General features: G+C 56.4%; 2 protein-coding genes across 4 annotated transcripts in view; one reads left to right on the forward strand and one right to left on the reverse strand.

Moving 5' to 3' along the window:
• Positions 1-12,242, forward strand: part of TFDP1 (transcription factor Dp-1) — a 40,246-nt gene extending 28,004 nt beyond the window's left edge. For 2 of the 3 annotated variants that reach the window (XM_027065284.2, XM_053218206.1), the window contains exons 5-12: positions 2,456-2,577; positions 3,755-3,920; positions 4,275-4,418; positions 4,977-5,045; positions 6,671-6,822; positions 7,468-7,673; positions 8,348-8,423; positions 11,129-12,242. In XM_027065284.2, coding sequence (XP_026921085.1) covers positions 2,456-2,577; positions 3,755-3,920; positions 4,275-4,418; positions 4,977-5,045; positions 6,671-6,822; positions 7,468-7,673; positions 8,348-8,423; positions 11,129-11,276 — 1,083 coding nt within the window. In that variant the 3' untranslated portion in view covers positions 11,277-12,242. The remainder of the gene's footprint in view (positions 1-2,455; positions 2,578-3,754; positions 3,921-4,274; positions 4,419-4,976; positions 5,046-6,670; positions 6,823-7,467; positions 7,674-8,347; positions 8,424-11,128) is intronic. The other variant, XM_053218215.1, reaches the window with a different exon arrangement.
• Positions 12,243-12,291: 49 nt separating this feature from the next.
• ATP4B (ATPase H+/K+ transporting subunit beta) lies at positions 12,292-19,685 on the reverse strand. The gene is made up of 7 exons (XM_015084899.3): positions 19,434-19,685; positions 18,570-18,698; positions 16,692-16,805; positions 16,381-16,580; positions 15,450-15,506; positions 14,083-14,181; positions 12,292-13,532 (listed from the first exon to the last, which is right to left on the reverse strand). Exons 1-7 carry the CDS (start codon positions 19,543-19,545, stop codon positions 13,371-13,373), a joined length of 873 nt encoding a protein of 290 aa, XP_014940385.1. The 5' UTR covers positions 19,546-19,685; the 3' UTR covers positions 12,292-13,370.
• Positions 19,686-19,844: the final 159 nt, after the last annotated feature.

Genomic DNA, 19,844 nt, shown 5'->3' on the forward strand with positions numbered 1-19,844 from the left:
TGCTCTGGGGACCATGCTGGGTGCCTCCCACGGATTGATCCCCTATGGGACTCGGCCCTTGCTCACGGGGCTCTGGTCACACTGAAGCAGCCCCAACCCTGGGTGTGAGCAGCATGGAGAGCAGGATGTTCGCTGCCCTCCTGAGTGCCCACTTCTGGGTGAGCGTCCCCTGCAGCTGAGGACGTGCCCTGTCACTTACCCTGTCAGTGAAGCGTGACTGCTTTTCTAGCAGAGTTGCTGTGGGTTTTTCAAAGCAATAGTATGTCGAAGTCCTAGACCATTTTTGGCTCATCACACCCTTTTAATAAATGTCTTTCTGATATAAGTTAAATATTCTACTCTATGTTTTATTCTGTAACTCATTTTATTTTTAGGTGTTATGTATTCTAGCAGCTTCAGCTTGTGAAACCTTCTTAATGATAGGATCAGTTCTGCTTTCACGGCCAGGGTGCATAGTATGGAGGAGAGTTAACGAGGATTTTTCTAACGGTGCCTCACCCTTGGTCAGTCTGGGAGTTAAGTCCCAGTCTGGGTCAGGCTGTTTCCAGGTGGAGCTAATGATGGTAACTCCTCCTTGGCAGATCCAGCGCTCAGAGCTACAGCTCACACGCTGTAAGGCGTCCCTCAACCTTCATCTGCCAGCGGGTTGATGGTGAAAGTGTTGGCACATTGTGACCCGAGAGCCCAGGCTTTGTCTTCATGTGATGTGAATGTGCTCAGGCTCTCGAGGGGCTCTGCCCCGGCCCCGCCTGAGGCAGTGCCCATGGGCACGGCTTCCGGGAGAGTGGTTAAGACGAGCGGGGCAGAGCAAGGACAGTTTCCTTTTCCCCCAGTGAGGCCATGCTCACAGTGAGCAGCTCAGCGCGTCTGCTGTGTTCTCATTGTAGAATAGATGCACCGAGAGGTCCAGCTGAGGGAGGGGAAAGGGCGAGGGTGCCGGCTGCGGGGCCCAGGCCAGATGTCAGGAGCCCTCTTGTGACTCTCCTGCCTGTCTACGTGGGCGCTGGTGTCCTAAATCTGCTCTCCTGAGAGCGTAATGAACCAAGTCCTTGTAAAACGTGTCTAGTAATAGCCATGAGTGACAGGTGTCCGTGTTTCCCAAACTGTCAACCCTGAGCCATGGCTAAAGCACGTTCTCCACAGTGACCTAGGGCCCCGTGAACACACGCATTCATTTAACAGAAACAGAAGGTTCACAAGGCACATCTCCTGTCTGGGGATTTGTTCTGTCTTGTCCTCTTTTTTTCAGAAAGCTTGCTATTTGATTTCATGGCTTTTGAACAAGGGTGGTCCCCAGTTTGGAAAGCACTGTGATGAAACTTTGATTATTGGAAATGAGAATTAAAATAGAAGGAAATTGAGTTGAGCATTTTTCTTTCTACGGTTAATGAGTCTTTAGCTCTGACAGGAGACCTGTCCCATGGCCACAGCACATTCATCCCGCTAAGAAGGGGTGCAGGAAGCATCCCCCTGGCCTGAACGGTGGGCCTGGTGAGTCCCTAAGGCTGCACCTGCCCCCACAAAGGTCTGCCCTGGCACCTGGTGCCCCAGCACCTGGTGCCTGACCTTGACTCGTTCGACAGTGTCCTCGTGTCGCTGAGCTCTTGTCTGTGCAGAAACTGGGAGGTACTGTTCTGACCGTTCTTGGTGTGGGTGGAGTCTCGTACAAGATCCTGGAAAACAGACATATTTACTGGGCTCTATGCAGCAATGACTGTGTCCCCCATGTGAATATTTGCGTATTAATGGATGGGGCCAAATTCTAAGTCCTTGTCAAAGACAAACCAGGCTTCCCCTTCCTTTGGTGCGAAGATGGCGTGGGGCGCTCAGACTCAGCCGCCCTGCGTGCAGGGTGGGTCACACTTGCTCCCAGTGCTAATTGCCTCCCTCCTCCCTGCCCTGCACTATTTGGGGTGCCGGGGCCCCCACAAGCTGCCGCCGGGATGAGGCTCCCACACGTGGATGGGCTGGTGGGGCACTGCGAGCCCTGCCCTGTGACCCCTCTGTTCTGAGAGTTTTTCTGTTTGTGTTTTGGCCTGACTTCACGCCTGGAAGACAGAATTTCACCCTTGTCCATGTCATGAAAAGGACGGGGAAAGTAAACTAGGGCAAGCGGAATGGGGGGCGTTCCCTGAGGCTTGCGTGGCACGCCCCACTGTTAACCACGTCAACCACCATTAAGCACGGCCTCCTCGGGTGGGGCGTTTTCTGCTGCTCTTGTTGGACGGGGAGGATGCCTGAGGTGGCTGAGGGAAGCGACGGTTCAGAACCCAAGTGAGATAATGGCACCCGTGGCTACAGCATCAGCCGTTGGGTGTTGCTCACACACCGTGTTCTCCCCAATCTTCATGGCTCGAGAGACTCAGCAGTGGCTGGAGATGATGGGGAGTAAGAATGGTAGGGTCACGTGTGGGAGATTTCTGATTGTGCTCTGAATTGTCTCTTTTGACTGTAGGTAATTGGTACGCCTCAGAGACCTGCAGCGCCCAACACTATCGTGGTAGGAAGCCCACACACCCCTAACACTCACTTTGTCTCACAGAACCAGCCTTCAGACCCCTCACCTTGGTCTGCCGGGTGAGCACATTGCCTAGACTTGTACCCCCAGCTCTCTGGGCCACGTGGGCCGGCCGCCACAGCCAAAGTCAGGGCACGCTTTTCCTCAAAAAGGAGAAGTTTGGCTGCAGGGGAGCGCCCCCACGGTTCGGGGGGGCCACACTGTAAAGGGTGGGGAGTCGCCCCTGCCCCGCGGTTCGGGGGTCCACACTGTAAAGGGTGGGGAGTCACCCCTGCCCCCATGGTTCGGGGGTCCACACTATAAAGGGTGGGAGTTGCCCCTGTTCCATGGTTTGGGGGGGCCACACTGTAAAGGGTGGGGAGTCGCCCCTGCCCCCACGGTTCGGGGGTCCACACTGTAAAGAGTGGGGAGTCACCCCTGCCCCCATGGTTCGGGGGATGCTGCACTGTAAAGGGTGGGGAGCTCTTGGTGGAAGAAGAGGAGGAAGCTGGCTTCTCCACGCTGCAGTAACTTTGACGCTTTTTCCGCTGTCTGCACCGCAAAGTAGCATCTAGGGAGCACGGATCTCAAAGCAGCCTCACCCGCTGCAACGCTGTAACTCGGCTGTTCCACGGGTGACACCCCATTGGATGGTCCCACCACACTGTCACTTTGACCCTTTCCTCCAGTAAAGGCAGCCAGTGAGAAAACGATTGTACTCGAAGGTCAGCTCTGTGACTTTCCTTAAAAACAAAGACTTTTGGAATTATGTCTGTATTGGTCCTAAAGCAAAAACCATCATTCCCTGAATCATCCATTGAGAAACTCAGAGCCACCCTTTCCTTGCTGTGGTGACTTAAGTTGAGATGCTGGGTTCCCCCCAGTCTGAAGTGCCCTCCAGCCTTCAGTGTCGGTGGCTGAAAGCTCACATCCTCCCCCAGAATTCTTAAATTTGCAGTGAAACGCCCACCATCCCTGTGTCAGTTGATGTGCCCTTAAGCAGCGGTGTCAGTGCGTCTGTGCACATCCGGCGTCCCCCCCCCCGTCCCGGGGGCCGACGCATGTGTGAGGCCTGGCCCTTAGAGGAGGGAGCCTCGGCCCCATCACCATGCGCAGCAGTCTGCAGATGAGCCAGGTCCCTGGGTGTGTGCGTGGGGGCTCGGCCTCGCCCCGCTTGCCGGGCCTGTGGGTGAGCGCGTTGCTGCGACGCGGATGCTGAGGGTGCTGAGGGCGCTGCCATTCCTCTGTGTTTTGAAGGAAGCGGCACCGGAAAGGAGAGAAGAACGGGAAGGGCCTGCGACACTTCTCCATGAAAGTCTGTGAGAAGGTGCAGAGGAAGGGGACCACGTCCTACAACGAGGTGGCCGACGAGCTGGTTGCCGAGTTCAGTGCCGCCGACAACCACATCCTACCGAATGAATCTGTGAGTGTGTGCTGCGTGGCGGGGAGGCCTGGTGTCTCACGGCGCCCGCTGTGGTTTCTGAAGCAATTTGAGATACACAGACACACACACACACACACACACACACACGAGTCAGAGAACCACACTGAAGAGTGTTCCTGACCTACCTGGGGTGCGGGGCCCTCTCGCCCCAGATCCAGTCGTGCGCGGGCTCTGACTCTCCCTTCACATTACGTGGGGACGTGAGGAGTGAATGACTCACCACCGCTGGCGGGTTGCTGCGTACCATCTTGAGTGTGTCCGGGTCTGCTGTTGAGGTGTTTCCCTGGGAACTGTTCTGGATGGTCTGGAAAACTCCTGCTCTGCCCTCCCCAGGCTTATGACCAGAAGAACATAAGACGACGAGTCTATGACGCCTTAAATGTGCTGATGGCCATGAACATCATCTCTAAGGAGAAAAAGGAGATCAAATGGATTGGTCTGCCTACCAACTCGGCTCAGGAATGTCAGAATCTAGAGGTATGTGGCTGACACATTATTTTCCATGGTGCCATGTAGGTGTACCCCAGAGCAGCGCGTTTGGTGCAGATGTTTGTGTGGGTGCCCCGTGGGTGCCCGCTTGGGGTCTGGTGCTGTGGGTGCCCCGTGGGTGCCTGCTCGGGTTCTGGTGTTGTGGGTGCCCCGGGGGTGCCCGCTCGGGGTGTGGTGTTGTGTGTGCCTTGCCTGGACCAGGGGTCCGCCACTTCCTTGTGCCTCCCGCTTGCCCGCCAGATGTTGGTGTGTGACCCATCCAGCTCGTCTGTGCTCTGTGGGCCCCAGCCCAGTCGAGGGCGGTGCACCCAGCGGAGGTAAATTCTGAGTCCTGGCTTGTGGGATTTGAGTTTTATATCAACTGTGTCCAGAAAACGAGAGAAGACAGAGAAGGGTGTATTGTTCTGAGACTGAAGAAACGCCCCTGTGTCCCATCCCACGGGCCACGTCCCTTCTAGACTGTTTCCCCGCCAGGAGATCCCTGGCAGGCCTGTCCTGCGGGGACACTGTCAGATGCGTTGTGACGGTGTGGTCTTTGTCTTGAAGGTGGAGCGGCAGAGGAGGCTGGAAAGGATAAAGCAGAAGCAGTCTCAGCTTCAGGAGCTCATCCTGCAGGTAATGGCCCTGCTCGCAGCAAGCACCCCTACGCCCACATGGTTTCCTGGCCAGCTCACGCGCAGGACAGAGGGCGGGAGGGCGCGTTCACATGGCTCACCAGTGCTGTCCTGAGCGCTGTGTGTCATGCACCTCGCTTAACGGACTCTGTCACAGGTGCATGAATAGGAGACGTAGTGCAAGCAGGGTCATACTGCCCGCAGCCTCGGAGCGGGTCCTCAGTGGGTAAGAAGGGATCCCGTTCGTGAAATCTCTGCTTTGAGAGTTTGAATGGACCCACTGGGCTCCTGCACAGGCGTCGCGGACGTGAACTCTAGACGTGGGCCTTGTTCCCAGAGAGAGTGCGTGTGAGCAAACGTGTAGTGTGTGTGCTGGTTGTCACAGAGTCTAAGTGGCAGGAGGGATGCACTTTGGAGGGTAGCACGTGAGCCTTCCCTAGGACAGGTAGGAAGCACGTTCTAGGGTGTGATGGCGAGTGTGGGTCAGAGGTCAGCACCCGTGGTCGGTGGGTGGCACCGTCCCCTGCACCTGCAGAGATGTCCACGGGTAGGGCCCTTGTCCCTGTAAGGTCCTGGAGATGTCTGTCTGGGTTGGAAGGAGAAACAGAGCTTGCTGGAGGGGTGGCCAGTCCCTGGATTGAGGCTGTGGTGCTGGGGCCGTCTGGCTGGGCCCTGGGATCGGGGAGGAGTCCAGTGCAGGGAGGTCAGCTGCCACAGAAGTGCTGGGTGGTCAGGAAAGGGAAGATAACTTGGTGATTTATTGAGGTGCCCTGCACCCCAAGGGCAGTGAGACCACAGGCCCTGTGGTCAGGTTGGAGGGTGTGGGGGAGCCCTGGGACCCTGGGGGGACAAGTGTAGGGAGGTCTCAGGACAGACAGGCCCAGCAGCTGAGGTTGGGAGATCTCTGAACAGGGAAAAGTCCAGGAGGGGCCGGCAGGGAGGTTGGGATGCCTGCTGGCCCCGCACCTGCAGACCACGGCGGAGGCTGTATGTATTGTCCCGCTGGGCGGTCTGGGTGTGGGGGCACCCTACCTGAGCCTCGGTGTCTCCTTCGCCCCAGAGGAGGTCTCCTGTGGTGGGAATGCTTTGCTGGGCAGGAAGGTGGGAAAGCAGCACCCCCCGCCCTCATCCTTCTGCTCGGTGAGCACCGAGGCACCAGGCCAGCTGGGGAGGGAGGGGCGCTTTCTGCCACAGCAGCGGGAGGGTCATCCTGAAGGTGCTGTCATTTTGGGGCTGAGCACCTGTGCCCCCAGAGAGCCCTGCCCCGGCGGTGTGCTGGCGTTTGCTCCTCTGGGAGGTTCTGGATGTGTGGCTGCATGTCTGCCTTCTGGGGTGGGTGCATACAGGGACAGGCTGGTCCTGGGGATGTTTCTGTCTTAGAGGTGTGAGCGCCTGCATCCGTTCTCCTCGGGGTGTGTGCTTTTCTTCAGGGTGTGCTTTCTCTGCTGGGCCCTGATCCCCTCCCCGTTCCCCCCTCCCCGCCCACTGTCCTCTCTGACCTCTCAAGGGGCCGACCCCTGTTTCTGTGCTGTGCGGCCGGGGGTGGGGTCGTCGGGGACTCCTGTGGACAAGGCCTTAGATCGAGGCAGCTGGTGTGAGCGGCTGGCGGTGGCTCCTCTTTTGTAGCAAATTGCCTTCAAGAACCTGGTGCAGAGGAACCGCCAGGCAGAGCAGCAAGCCAGCCGGCCGCCCCCCCCAAACTCGGTCATCCACCTGCCTTTCATCATCGTCAACACCAGCAAGAAGACTGTCATCGACTGCAGCATTTCCAATGACAAGTAGGTAGTCCCCGGAGGGCCCCCCCACCCCCCCAGGTCCCAGCTGAGGCTCAGGTCGGAGTGGAGGATGCCACCCTCACAGTTAGGAAAGACGGAGTGCGTCTGCTTGCTCGTTTGTACAAGTACTAACTCTGATTAAGTACAGTCTTTTAGCATAATTAAGGTACAGACTCATTTCTCACATCCCTGGTTATAAACATTTGTCTTTTAAAAGGAAAACGGGCCCCTGGGGGGCTTAGTAGGGTGAGCGTCTGACTCTAGGTCTCGGCTCAGGTCATGATCTTGGGGTTCACGAGTTTGAGCCCCTGCATCAGGCTCTGCTGACAGCAGGGAGCCTGCTTGGAACTCTCTCTCCCTCTCTCTCTGCCCCTCCCCATTCACACTCCCTATCTCTCTCTCAAGATAAATGGATAAACATTTTAAAAATACATAAAAGGGAAACAGATAAAGTCTGAGGTGTTGTTACTAGCACACCTGTTTAAACATCCAGAGAGCACGTTCACTGTGGGGGGTGCTGCGGGCAGCGCAGAGTGGAGCCCGTGGGTTTGGCAGGACAGCAGATGAAAAGGGGCCCAAGTGAGGTTGGGGTGAGGGGCGTTCCCGCTGAGGGGACTGGAGCCACTCCTGCCCCTCCCTGTCTTGAAGATGGCAGGTGACTCCCTTTCTGGGGGTGACTGTCCCCAGGTTCGAGTACCTGTTCAACTTTGACAACACGTTTGAGATCCACGACGACGTTGAGGTGCTGAAGCGCATGGGAATGGCCTGCGGCCTGGAATCTGGCACCTGCTCTGCCCAGGACCTGAAGACAGCGAGGAGCCTGGTGCCCAAGGCACTGGAGCCCTATGTGACAGGTCAGTCACGTCCGCGAGCCACGGGGGCCCCACCCTAGCCCAGGATGTCTGGCGAGAGCAGGGACAGCCTGGGCGGGAGGGCTGGGGCTGTGGAGGTAGGGGGAGCGTGGCATGGGGAGGCCACAGCGGCGTGCTGTGGCTTTGCCGGTGTAGTTGACGCGATGAAGGTGCTAAGTGAGGGTTTCACCTTCTGTGTGCAAGTGGGGTGGGGCTGGAGGTCTCGCAGGCAGGACGGCCCCCCCGACCCCCAGAGGGCCGTCGGTGCCCCCTGCCAGGTGACCCAGCGTGGCCTCCTCCTGACTCAGGGGCGAGGAGCTGTGTGCCTGGTGAGCTGAGCCCTGGTCCTCCCACTGCCTTCCCTTCTGGGGACTTCTCTGCTGAGCACTAGGGCCGTGGCCACAGAGGGAAGGGGCTTTGTGGTGAAAGAGCTGTGGCGGGGGCTGTCCCCCAGAGGTGCTGGGCTGGATTGGACCGCTGGGCACCTGCCGCCCCCCAGGGCCCTGGACAAGTCCCTGGCACTGGCTACGCTCTGGCACACCCACTCAAGCCGGCAGTCACGGTTGGTCCCTCTTGGGGAGGAAGGTGCTCGGGGGACCGGCCATCCGGCCTGTGGCCGCCTGGTTGCAGCGCGAGCCTCCACCTGTGACCTTTGCTGCGTTTTCTTCTCTTCTCAGAGATGGCTCAGGGATCGATCGGAGGGGTGTTCGTCACATCGGTGTCCACCTCCAACGGCACGAGGCTTTCTGCCAGGTGACCGCGGCTCTGCCCGGGGCGGGACCCCACACGCAGGCCAGGCACAGCTCACAACACAACCCTGTTGTTGCCTCTTAACACACTTGGGGCCACAACGTGCACAGAATTTTGTTCCCTGCTGTCTTCAATTTGCCATTTACTGTAGTAGTTTTTGTGTGTCACTAAAGGTGCTTTATTATTTAAACCATTGGGTGTTAGTCTTTGGTCCAGCCGTCGCACGGAACAGAATTATGTTGTTCCTGGGTATTTATCTTAGGTTTTTAAAGATTAATATAATTTTTTCTCTAAGTATTGACAAAACAGGGTCTTATTAACTTTCACGGTATATTAGGTTACACATTACCCATACTACCTTCTGTCAGTCCTACGTAATGATAAATGTTAAATTTTTTTAAATATAAGGTAGACAAGCAGTCTGTAGGTTCAACCAAGTGGGATGGATCTGATCTGATAAAGGACAGTGTAGCTTTCTGTGGCCATCACGCAACTCCTGGGTTCTGTGGCACCTGCACTGAAGTCTTTGGTGGGGTGTCTGGCCCCGGTCAGGGTTAGGTGGAGGTCAGCTCCCTCCCTCTGCCTATGTGCATGTGCGTGTGTGCATGTGTGTGCGTGTGTGCAGTAGTCTGTGTGATGCTGATAACCAGTTATTGCAAGAGGCAGAATTTGGGTATTTTTTAGCTTTTCATGTTCGTGAAATTGTTTTTACTGATTAAAGTTTCAGAGACTCACATCAGCTTTTACATGAGGGAAGCAAAGCCATTACCATTTCAGAAGAAAAACCAACGTAAACACCAGCCTGACGTTTACAAAAGCGCAGTAATTTGCTGGGCAGTTGGGTGGTTCCCACTTAGAAAAGAGGCTGCAGTTTGAAGCAGCTTTAGGGCTAAATTTTTGGCCTTTTCTGATGTTTGCGAGGCTGGGTTTCCCAGTTGTGGGGTTCCTTTGTCAAAGAGCATAATGATGAATGGTCCTCATCGCACCGTGCGAACAAATCCTAACTAGCGAGGGACATGTGTGTTTGCGCGTTAGAGAAAAGCATCGCCGTGCCCCAGCTCTGGCCTGGGGCAGAGGTGGGGGCAGTGCCCTCAGGGCCCCGTCCATGCTGGCCCGCCAGAGCCGTCCACGCTGGCCCACCAGAGCCGCCCTCGGCAGTCGTTCCTTGTCTAAAACGCGTGTCCTGCACAGCTCTGCCCCCACGTCCTGTGCTCTCAAGGCAACTGCAGGCCTTCTAGGCTGGTGGCGGAGGGGTACCCGAGTCCCGCATGCTTGTGGGAGGTGACCGGCCAGAATCTGGGGGATCTCTGTGCAGCTCTGCGTTGCAGGCTGGAATCCCTTTAGTGTCTGATGTCTCTTAGGATACTTTTCTTGTTGCTAGACCCAAATACCAAGGAATCACAGTGACTTTTGACAACAAGTGTCTGAGCAGGTCACACGGGTGTGTGCACCTCTTAGTGGGTGTGGGCAGTCACCTTTCGGGGCCCCAGGACCGTGTCTGCTGCCTTGTGTCTGACCCACTCTGTGCCAGGGGCCGCCTGAACCCAGAGGTGTTTCCTCAGGACCCCAGTTTTTAAAATCTCTCTGTTCTAGGCCAGGGTCTTGCCTGAGGCACTGGTGCCATTTGGGGCTAGATGACTGTCCTGCATGCTGCCCGGTGCCTTGTTGATGTGTTTGGTGGCACCCTTGGGCCCAGGTGCCAATAGTCACCCCCCTCACACCCCATGTGACAGCCAGAGATGATTACGTGTCCCCTGCTGAGACTCTCAGGGCCCAGTGCCAACATAGATGGGTTCCAGACGCACGTCTGAGCAGCCCTGCTTCCCTCCAGCACCCAGCCCTGCGACTCCACCTCTCTGCGCCCCTGCTCCCTGCCCTGTCGACCCCACTGGCCTTCAGAAAGTGCCATTTCCTGAAATGGTAGAATGTGTGGGGTCCTGGGGGCTGTTCCTGGAAGTTCAGCTTGCAGAGTGTGTGAGACTCCTGTTACAGCTCTGCTCCCAGGGCTCCGCACGGTATAGGGCAGAGGGTGGTGGTGGTGGTGGTGGAGTGTGGGCCTGGGGTGTCCTTTACACACGCACGCACACACAAGTGCATGTATATACCATCGCAAGGCAGTACACATGCACGCATGCGACCACATGACTACACACGTGCATATACAACCACATATATGTATACACGTGCACACAACCACACGCATGCATGCACACACACATGTGCATATACAACCACGCACAACCACATACGTGCATAAATGTGCACACACAACTATGCACATGCATATACAACCACATACAGTCACACATGTGCATACATGTGCACACACATACATAGCCATGCACATAACACGTGCACACACAACTCGCTTGGCACCCCCATGCGCTGCCATCTGGAATGCCTTTGGAGGGCTCCATGTCCTTTTTGGGGCCCCTTTTTCCTCACCTGTTGTCCCCTTCCTCCTGGAGATCCAGGAGGTCACAAGTACAAGGCCTGGAAGAAGGACCTGTGGTTTCCAGTTTATGCCCGTCGGGGCTTGGTTTGTGATGTCATGACAGATATTGTGGCCCTGCCGGCGTTGCCTCGTGTGTGGTGATCTGTGTCTTGAGGAGGGGCTTGGGGTGAAGTGCCACCTCGGCAGGAGTGGACGTGGGGGCGCCCCACTCGGGCTGCGTGCTGCTGACCGCCTTGTCTCCTCGTTCCCGCAGCGACCTGACCAATGGTGCGGATGGCGTGCTGGCCACGAGCTCCAGCGGGTCCCAGTACAGCGGCTCCCGGGTGGAGACCCCCGTGTCGTACGTCGGGGAGGACGAGGAGGAGGACGACGACTTCAATGAGAATGAGGAGGAGGACTGACACCCGCGGCCGGCCCTCACAGTCCGCGTCGGGAGAGACTGCTTTTGGTGTGGGCTGGGTTCCTCCTTGGCCCCTCCCGAGGAGACGCCAGAGCGGGCGAGGGCTGCGTTCTGCGGGGGCTTGGGGCGCGCTGGGGCGCCGGCCATGACGCAGGGCCTCTCTCCGCTGTCCAGGATCTTGTTTGCGTTGTCTGTCTGTAGCTCAGAGTTCACTTTGCCCCTTGGTTCTTGCTGAGTGTGCCTCCTCCCACAGCCCGCCGGCAGCCGCGGACGGTGCCGGCCGAGCCCTGCTCTTCAGCCTTGGGCCACGAATTGTATTAGGACTTTATTTTCCCTTAAATTATATTGACTGTGTGACTCCATCAAGTTCGTTCATTTTTTTTTTCCTCTATGTTGCAGCAAATTGCGAAGTTCTTTATTTGTTTTTGTTTTGTTTGATAAAAGTTCACTGCTGTGCTGGTGCAGCTACGAAAACTGGAGGGCTTGGAGCGGCGTGCGGCTTGCGGTGAGGCCTGCCTGATTTCTCACAGGCAGCGTCTGCAGACTTTACTATATAGTTGTTTACACACCTACACGTCTGTCGTCTAAAGACGCAAACGGAAACAAACGTCGTATTTGTTTCGTGAGCATCTTCCTATAATCTACGATAAAGTTGACATTAAATATAGAGAATGTTCTAACAGTTTTTTAACTCAAAATTTGTCAATCATTTTTAATAGTTCTTTTTTTATAAAAAGAAACGGAATTTCAGGACAGGCAGTAGTCCCTTTTAAAATTTATTCACAAAGAACCATTAACCGCACAGTTGCTGTTAGCTGCCTGTTCTACAACAATAGTCTTTTTATTGAAACACAAATAAACTTTTCTGTAATATTTTATGGAATATAAAGAGACTTTAATTGTTTGACTTGTTTAACTCGGCACTGTTAGTTTTTATTAATAAAACGCGCATGGGCATTTTAAACCAGCTCCGTGTTCCTCTAATTCACGATTATTGTGCGGAAGCTGCAGCGTGTGTCTTCTCGCTGAGCGAGGACAGTCACCGGGCCGCGCACAGAGCACCCCTCACCCTCCTCCTGCGTCCTCAGAGCTGGGACAGGTTCTGGGCTGTTGAGTCTCAGAAAGAATAAGATCGTCAGAGAAGAAAGGACAGTTCACCATCTTAACTTGAACCAGCTGAGAAAACCCACCAGTGTTTTGAAGCCACAGGCCTTGCAAGGGAGTCCACAGTCCCGTGGGTGGATGTGGCCACCTGCCTGCTCTGGCCGGTCATGACTTCCCTCAACTGCCCTGAGGGCCAGGGGGCCACTGAGTTCTGGCGCCCTTTGCCTGCTGTGTGTGGGCGGGACCCCCGGACAACGTGTGGGGTGCTTGCATGGGAGTAAGACACCAGGTCGCATGCGATACTAGGGTGGGAGGCGGGATTCCTCTGGGACAGGGGGCTTGTTTGGCCACAATGCTCCAGGTTTTTCTAGAGCAGCTGGCAGAGGCGGAGGCGTGCCCCTTGGTGACCGCAGCGCCCTGACTCCCTCTGGGGTTTGCTCTGCCCCACCCGCCACCCGCTCACCACCCCTTCTTACCAGCCAGAGCTCTGGCTCCCCAGCGTAGTCTGATTTCCCTGACTTGGGATTGAAACTTTAAGAAGAGGGTTCTTAAAGAAAAAGTGACTTTTTTGTTATTTTTCCCTTTATCAGGAAAGACGTGACTGTTGTATGTAGAGCAAAGTGTGACTTTAATGTGCTTTATTTGTACAGGGTAGGAATTGTGTCTTTAAAAGCAAGCCTTCCGATCGTCCGTCCTCGTGAGGCGTGTTTCTTGCTGACGCGGGTCCCAGGAGATCGCAGAGGTCAGGGAAGCTGAGGCACAGTAAGGAGAGAGAAGTTCGCCTGGGGCGAGTATCTGGGTCTCATTAGTGGGTAACCACTGCCTCGGGGTCATCGTGTTGGCCCAGCGTTTTGATCCTCACTACGAATTCTGTGTCAAGGAGCAGAGAGGACTTAGCGAGAAGCCGTCAACTCCAGTGCTAAGTGCTTACAGGTCACGGCCTGCGGCTCTGGGCTGGCTTCCAGTGCTTGGCGGCCGGGCACCCTGCTCTCTACTGCTGGATTTTGAGCTTGAACTCCACCTTCCCCTCGTAGGGATCGTGGGGGTTGTCAAATGTTACATGATCGGCCAGGATCTTGCACACGATGAGGACCTCCGTGTTTCTGGGGACGTTGAGAAGTTTTACAGCAACCAGAGGGTTGCTGTAGTGGGGCTGGAACAATGTGGGAAGACGGGAGGAAGCGAGAGTTAGAAACTGTGGCAGACATCCGGGCGGGCTGCTTGGAGGCGGTGCCCGCCTGCCCTATCTGAGCATGGCTGCCCTCACGCTCTGCTGTGTGCCAGAACTCACAGGGACAGAGGGGTCTCTCTCCATGTAGGAACGAGGAGAGTCGGTCTGGGGGGTGAGACAGCACCAGTGACAAAGTTGGCCTCAAATTGTACTTGATGAAAATTAGTTTAAAAATAAAACAGGAAAAATTAAGAGACTTGGAGGAAGTGCTTCAAAATGGATATGTGATGTCCCAACAGGATTTGGGAAGTGCTCGGAAGGTAGAAGAATTAGGTTTGATATTTATGTTTTGTGTGAGAGCCTTGTGCTTTCCGGTAGTTACGGGTGGTGGGTTTGGGAAGTGCCCAGAGAGCTATGTGGTCAGGATGGGCTGAGGCAGCCTGGTTTGCAGTGCAGGTGAATGTTGATGGCTGTCCTCACGCTGAGCACGTTGCTAACTTTGAGACGGTTCTGCGGCTGGTGGCAGGCCTACCTGTGCTTTGCTCCCGTAGTAAGGGAAGTAGTGGAGGCTGAAGGTGCCGTTGGGTGGGAAGTACTCCACCTGCAGGGGCTGGGCATCCTTTTGCTGGTCCTGGGGACAGAGAGGCCACCACCTGGGTGAGGCAGGAGCTGGGTACATGTGCGTGCAGCTTGTGTGTGTCCTGCCTGGTTGTCTGTGTGTGTGTGCACGCTAACAGTTCATGTGCAGTTACCAGAGACCAGATCTGGTCTTTAGGATCAGTCCTGAGATCCCATTGGGCACATAACCTATTAGTTTGCCAAACTAAGGTCACTTTGGTGACCTATCAGAGTGAAGAATGTGCTGGTCTGTCCGTATACGGGAGTGAAAGCCGAGAGGCTGGGTGGGCCGGTTTTGCCAAAACTGGCCAAAAGTTTGCGTGACAGTCTGGGGTAAGCACTGCTTTCTCGTTTCTCGTCATTGTCAGAGTCTGCGAACTGCCTGGCGGGTGGCTGGATTTCGTCAGAACACAGATGGAGAACACTTTGGTGTCTGTTAAAGCTCAGGTTGGCCTACATGTGTGGTCGAGTGACTACAGGAGGGCCCAGAGCGAGCCAGGGACTCGCCCACAAGAGACAGGCCCTGGAGGTAGGCGCTGCCCTAAGGGAGCCTCCTGTCGCAGCCGCCAGGGAAACAAGCTTTAGAAAATAATGATGAACGGAAGCAGTCTGTTTTTTTGTGCTTGAAAACTGGTTTTGCATCGGGAGGCGGGGGGGGGGGGGGGGGGGGGGGCGGGGCTCAGCCAGTTAAGCGTCTGACTCTTGATTTTGGCTCAGGTCGTGGTCTCATAGTTTGTGACATGGAACACTGCTTCGGGCTCTGTGCTGACAGTGTGGAGCCTGCTTGGGATTCTCCCTCTCTCTCTGCCCCTCCCCTGTGTGCGTGCGCGTGCTCGCTCTCTCTCTCTCTCTCTCTCTCTCTCTCTCTCAAAATAGGTAAATGAAAAAATTTTTAAAAAGCTGGTTTTTAGAAAAACTGGACTGAATTCATGCCAACTCTTAGGAGCCCGAACACGTATGCTGTTAAACATCCATGGCTGTTGGTCACCTGGCATACGTGTAAGTAAATAAGAGAAAAAAACCGTAAAAAGGTACCTCGGTTTTTTCTAAACTGCCACCAAATACTTTGAAGCGTGTTAGTAACGTACTGTTCCAGACGCTTCTGGAAGCAGAACAGTAACAACGATACACTGTTTTTCTTACTCGGTTTTTGTGCCCTTAATGAAGCTGCTCTAAGTGATGGTTTGTGACGGTTGGTGCGACTGTGAATCCGGACGGTTGGGCTGGCGGCTGAGAGGAGCTTGGGGAGAAGTGGCTCCACCGCCACGGCCGCGCACTCACCAGGAAGGCGCAGTCCACCCTGGGCGCCGTGCTGTTGCTGGGGAGGAACTTGACGATCTGGAAGGGAAGGGCATCCTTGTAGCTCTCCTGCCGGCTGTGTGTGTGAAGGGCCTGTCCGGCCTGGGGCTCCGTTGTCACCGCCCGCAGAGCCACTCCCTGGTGCTCCGTGGGGCCCTGGAGCGGGCACGGCAGCTGCCCCCGCCGCCCGCAGCTCACCTGTGCTGCTCCCACGTCATGCTCTTTCAGCCTCCTGGGGTCTCGGCCTTCGGATGTACCTCCTTGTGCCTGGTGCCCAGGGCAGTACTGCCCTCCCTGCACGCCCTTCCCCTGCCAGGCGGTGACGAGACCCAGCAGGGACCCAGGAGCGTGTGCAGGGCACACACTCGTGGCCTCCCCGTCTCTCGGGAAGGGAGATAAATAGCACTCGGCAGGTGTGGGGAGTCCCCAGACCGCACCTGTCGCCCAGTATGGAGCAGACACCCCTGGCCCTTCTGCCGTCGTCAGCCTCTGGTGGGATGTTCCCGTCCCCTGCACCGAGGCTGCATGGGCTGTGCTCTCCTGCGGCTCTCACACTGGCCTGTCCAGCCTCCCTCATGCCTGCCAGAGGGTCCCTGGCCCATATTGAAAACCTCTGCTCTGGATTGTGTCCGGGTGCCCTCCCAGCACCTGTATGTGGCCCGGCTGCTGTCGAGCTGTTGTGCACACGAGCTGGACTCTGCTGCCCAGTGTCGAGGTACTGCTGCTGTGTGAGCTGTTTTCAGGTCGTATTGGGGGGGAAGCTCAGGGCAAGCTGAGCATAGGAACAGAGCGGGAGGGGGCAGCGGTGCGCGTCCCAGCCCCGCCACCGTGGACAGGGGCACGTGGGGCACGTGAGGGCCAGACCCCCGGCCTCCATGCCACGGCCGTCTCCACAGGGGCCCTCAGGACTCACCCTGTTCATTTTAATCACAAAGCACGGCCTTCCTTCTGCGAAGCCGAAGTTGGGGTCCACCAGCCCTGAGCAATTTTGCAGCATGTCTGCTGTGAACTTGCAGGAGAACTTGGTGTGGTTGGGGGCCATGAACTTTTCCTGGAAGAAGTACTCCTTAAAGGTGCAGTTGATGCTGTCCTGCTGGGACTCTGGCGAGTAGCCTGCGGGGACACGTGCACTGGGGCTGGCTGGAGGGGGGCATAGCCCAGGCCCCTCCACGAAATTGTCTTGGAAGCGGGAAAAGCAGAGGCTGGAAGCTTGTTAAACTTCACCTGCCAGGAAGGTGTGGAGGGTGTGCACGAGGTCCACCCAGGTCCTGTTGTCAGAAACATTGTAGGAAATGTCCAGGCCCTTGTCCCCGTAGACATCTGGCCTCAAGGTCACCCCTGGGAAGAGAGCAGGACGCGTGTGACTCAGTTCCCCCCAAGGTGTTGGTCACACCCAGCCACATGCTGCAGACTCCCACACACTGCTGTCTGGCCCAGTGGCCAAGCATGGGTTGCTGCGGTCCTCAGGGGCCCCCGTGCGAGGGGACAGTGTCTGCGTGTCCTCCACAACAGTGGCTCCACAGGGGCCCTGCCCGACTTGTCGGAACCACGCTAGGCGGAGTTGTATTTGAATACACATTTGAAAAATCTTCACTGGTTTTGATTAAAAGCAATTGACAACATGTTAATTGTACAAAAAGTCAGGATGCACACGTGTAGGGAGTGGCAGTGGTTGCCTGTGTGCTGGGCATCCTCACTTCTGTGAGCGTCAGACGCGCGACCCTGTGTGTGCCATAAATTGGATAAATGGGGTCCCACCACCCAGATTCTACTCTCCTCCTTCCGTGTCCCGATGCTGTTGTAAGTGTGTCGTCATCGAACTGTCCACAGATACCACGTGCTGTTTCCCTGTGTGAATGAAGCTGGCCCCTTTGACATGGGGACTTTTTTAGATACGTCAGCCGGTATTCTGTCCTTTCGTGGATGCTGTGGGCACAACGTCTGTGTGCAGATTCAGGTCAAACCCTGGCGAGGATCTGACCCAGGGGAGCATGGGCACACCGCACAGGGTCCTCTCTGCTGGCGCTCTCAGCCTGTTCGTGCGTGTCAGTGGTGGCTGCTCCCCCCCACCCCCCGGGCTCCGGGCGAAGCACGTGTGCCACGCATCACGCTCTGTTCTGCAGCCACCGTGAGCTTACCTGTTGCCTGGCTCTAAAAACAACGCCCAGTAGAGCACTGTGGTGTTGTGATGCTGGGTGAAGGGATTTCCCGAAGACCCCTGGGGTGGAGGGGCCTGCCTGGGGGAACACACGCCCCCTGGCTCTCACTGCTGGGTTTTCCTTTCCTCCCACAGGAAGCGGTGTGGCCGCTGGGCATTTCTCGGGCTATTGCTTCCGTGGGAAGTGTAGGGACGCCACCCACGAGTGGTGAGCGTCTCCATAGTTGTGCTGGAAAGTGCGTTTTCCTCCTTCACTTCTTCTTCCCCTCTCTCCCCCTGCCCTTTCTCGTTTGGTCTGTGCAGGCAGCTGGGCTAGGTCCAGAGGTGACTCCCGACACCGGGCTCGGCCTTCGTTCCAAGCGTCCTTCCCCACACGGGACGGCAGACCAGCTGCTCTTAGAGAACAGTGTGTTCTGAACCGAGCTCGTGTTTGTGGACGTGGTAACAGGAGAGGCCTCGGTGCAGACGTGCATCCAGTGCAAGACAAAAGCCCTTTCCTCCCACCAAGCCCTTTCCTCTGGCCCCAGCCTCCCTGCTCGGTGCCTTCTCCCAGACGGGCCCTGTGCACCTTTGTCGGCATCTAAAGTGAGCGATGTGAACATGGTCCCTGTAACAAATCTGTTTTAACAATTAAAATGACAGCCAAAGTCTGACCATAACCTGGATCCACTGTCCTCAAAAGAAGCTGAGGGGCTATCCATGCCTGGGGGGGCCCCTTTAGAGTCCTGGGGCCCTGGTGGGAGGGTGTCCCCCTTCTGAGCCCTGAGGCCCCAGCGGGGATGGGAGGGTGTCCCCCTCAGAGCCCTGGGCCCTGGCATGAGTGGCCCCTCCTGATTGCCTCTCTGGGCTTTGTTCCTGAGGGTCTGTGTTCTGAGCCCGGGGCTCCCGGACTGCATGTGGCCTGACGCACTGGGTCCTGGGGTCCGGGCATGAGCCCCCCTTACCTGGTGACTTTAGCTGGTCTTGGTAGTCAGGTGTGTACGGGTCGATTGTGCACATGAGTGTGTAAATGCACAGAGCAAAGATTGCGGTCATCACCACGTAGAAGGCCACGTAGTAGAGGCTGATCCATACTGCAGGGAGGGGGGTGTGCAGTGTAAAGCCACAGGTTTAACCACCTCAGTGCACAAGGCAGTGGTGTTCACAGTGCATTCACACACAGTGCTGTGCAACCATCACGTCTGTCAGGTTCTAGAACATTATCCTCACCCAAGAGGTGCTCCGTACCCCTTAACAGTCTTTAAAAATCATAACTTTGGGGCGCTTGGGTGGCTCAGTCAGTTAAGCATCTGGCTTAGTTTCATCTCAGGTCATGATCTCACGGTTCGTGGGTTCGAACTGTCCGTCAAGCTCTGTGCTGGCAGCTCAGAGCCCAGAGCCTGTTTGGATTCTGTGTCTCCCTCTTTCTGCCCCTCCCCACTTGTGCTATGTCTCACTCTCAGAATAAATAAATAAACATGAAAAAAAGTTTTTTTAAATAAAAAAATAAAAATCGTTAAGTTTTAGGAGCATAGCTTTAAAAATGCTGTTCTCAAGTCTGTGGCTGAACCTTTGCGGCCAGCTCTCAGATGATCCCACTTTGTCAGGGGGGCGTTGGAGCCAAAATGGGCCTTTGGGTTATCTGGTTGGAGACAGGCAGCCTCCTGGGTCCTGGGTGCCTGGGCGGCACAGTGTCCCCGTCACCGCGGGCACACCCCCCCACCCCACCATGTCCCCATCCCCGCGGGCACACCCCCCACCCCACCATGTCCCCGTCCCCGTGGGCACACACCCCACCCCACCATGTCCCCGTCCCCGTGGGCACACACCCCACCGCGACAGCGTCCGGCCCAGCATCTGCCCTGTGTCCGGGTTCCAGCAGTAGCGCTGAAACTCCTCCATCCGCTGGCTGCATGACTTCTTCTCCTGCAGCGCCGCCATCGCCCCTGCGGATCAGGGAGCTCCCCACACCTGGCCTGAGGAGAGAAAGGTGGCCTGTGGGTTTTATAGTCTCCTCCCCTGAAGGTCAAGTCTCGGGGGAAAGAACCAGGGCGTGATCACGCCTTGCTATCCAAACACAGTGGCTATCAGATGCCTCCTCACCCCGCCACCCCTCCTCTCCGGATGCCCTTGGCCGAGTCCTTGTCTGCTCTGGCCCCTGGCACCTTGTTGCAATGCAGATTCTGACCCAGCGGGGGCTCCTGGTGGACTGTGCCTGTGGCTTTAGGACCCCGGTGATG

This window comes from Acinonyx jubatus, chromosome A1, assembly GCF_027475565.1.
Source record: "Acinonyx jubatus isolate Ajub_Pintada_27869175 chromosome A1, VMU_Ajub_asm_v1.0, whole genome shotgun sequence".
Taxonomy (NCBI): domain Eukaryota; kingdom Metazoa; phylum Chordata; class Mammalia; order Carnivora; family Felidae; genus Acinonyx; species Acinonyx jubatus.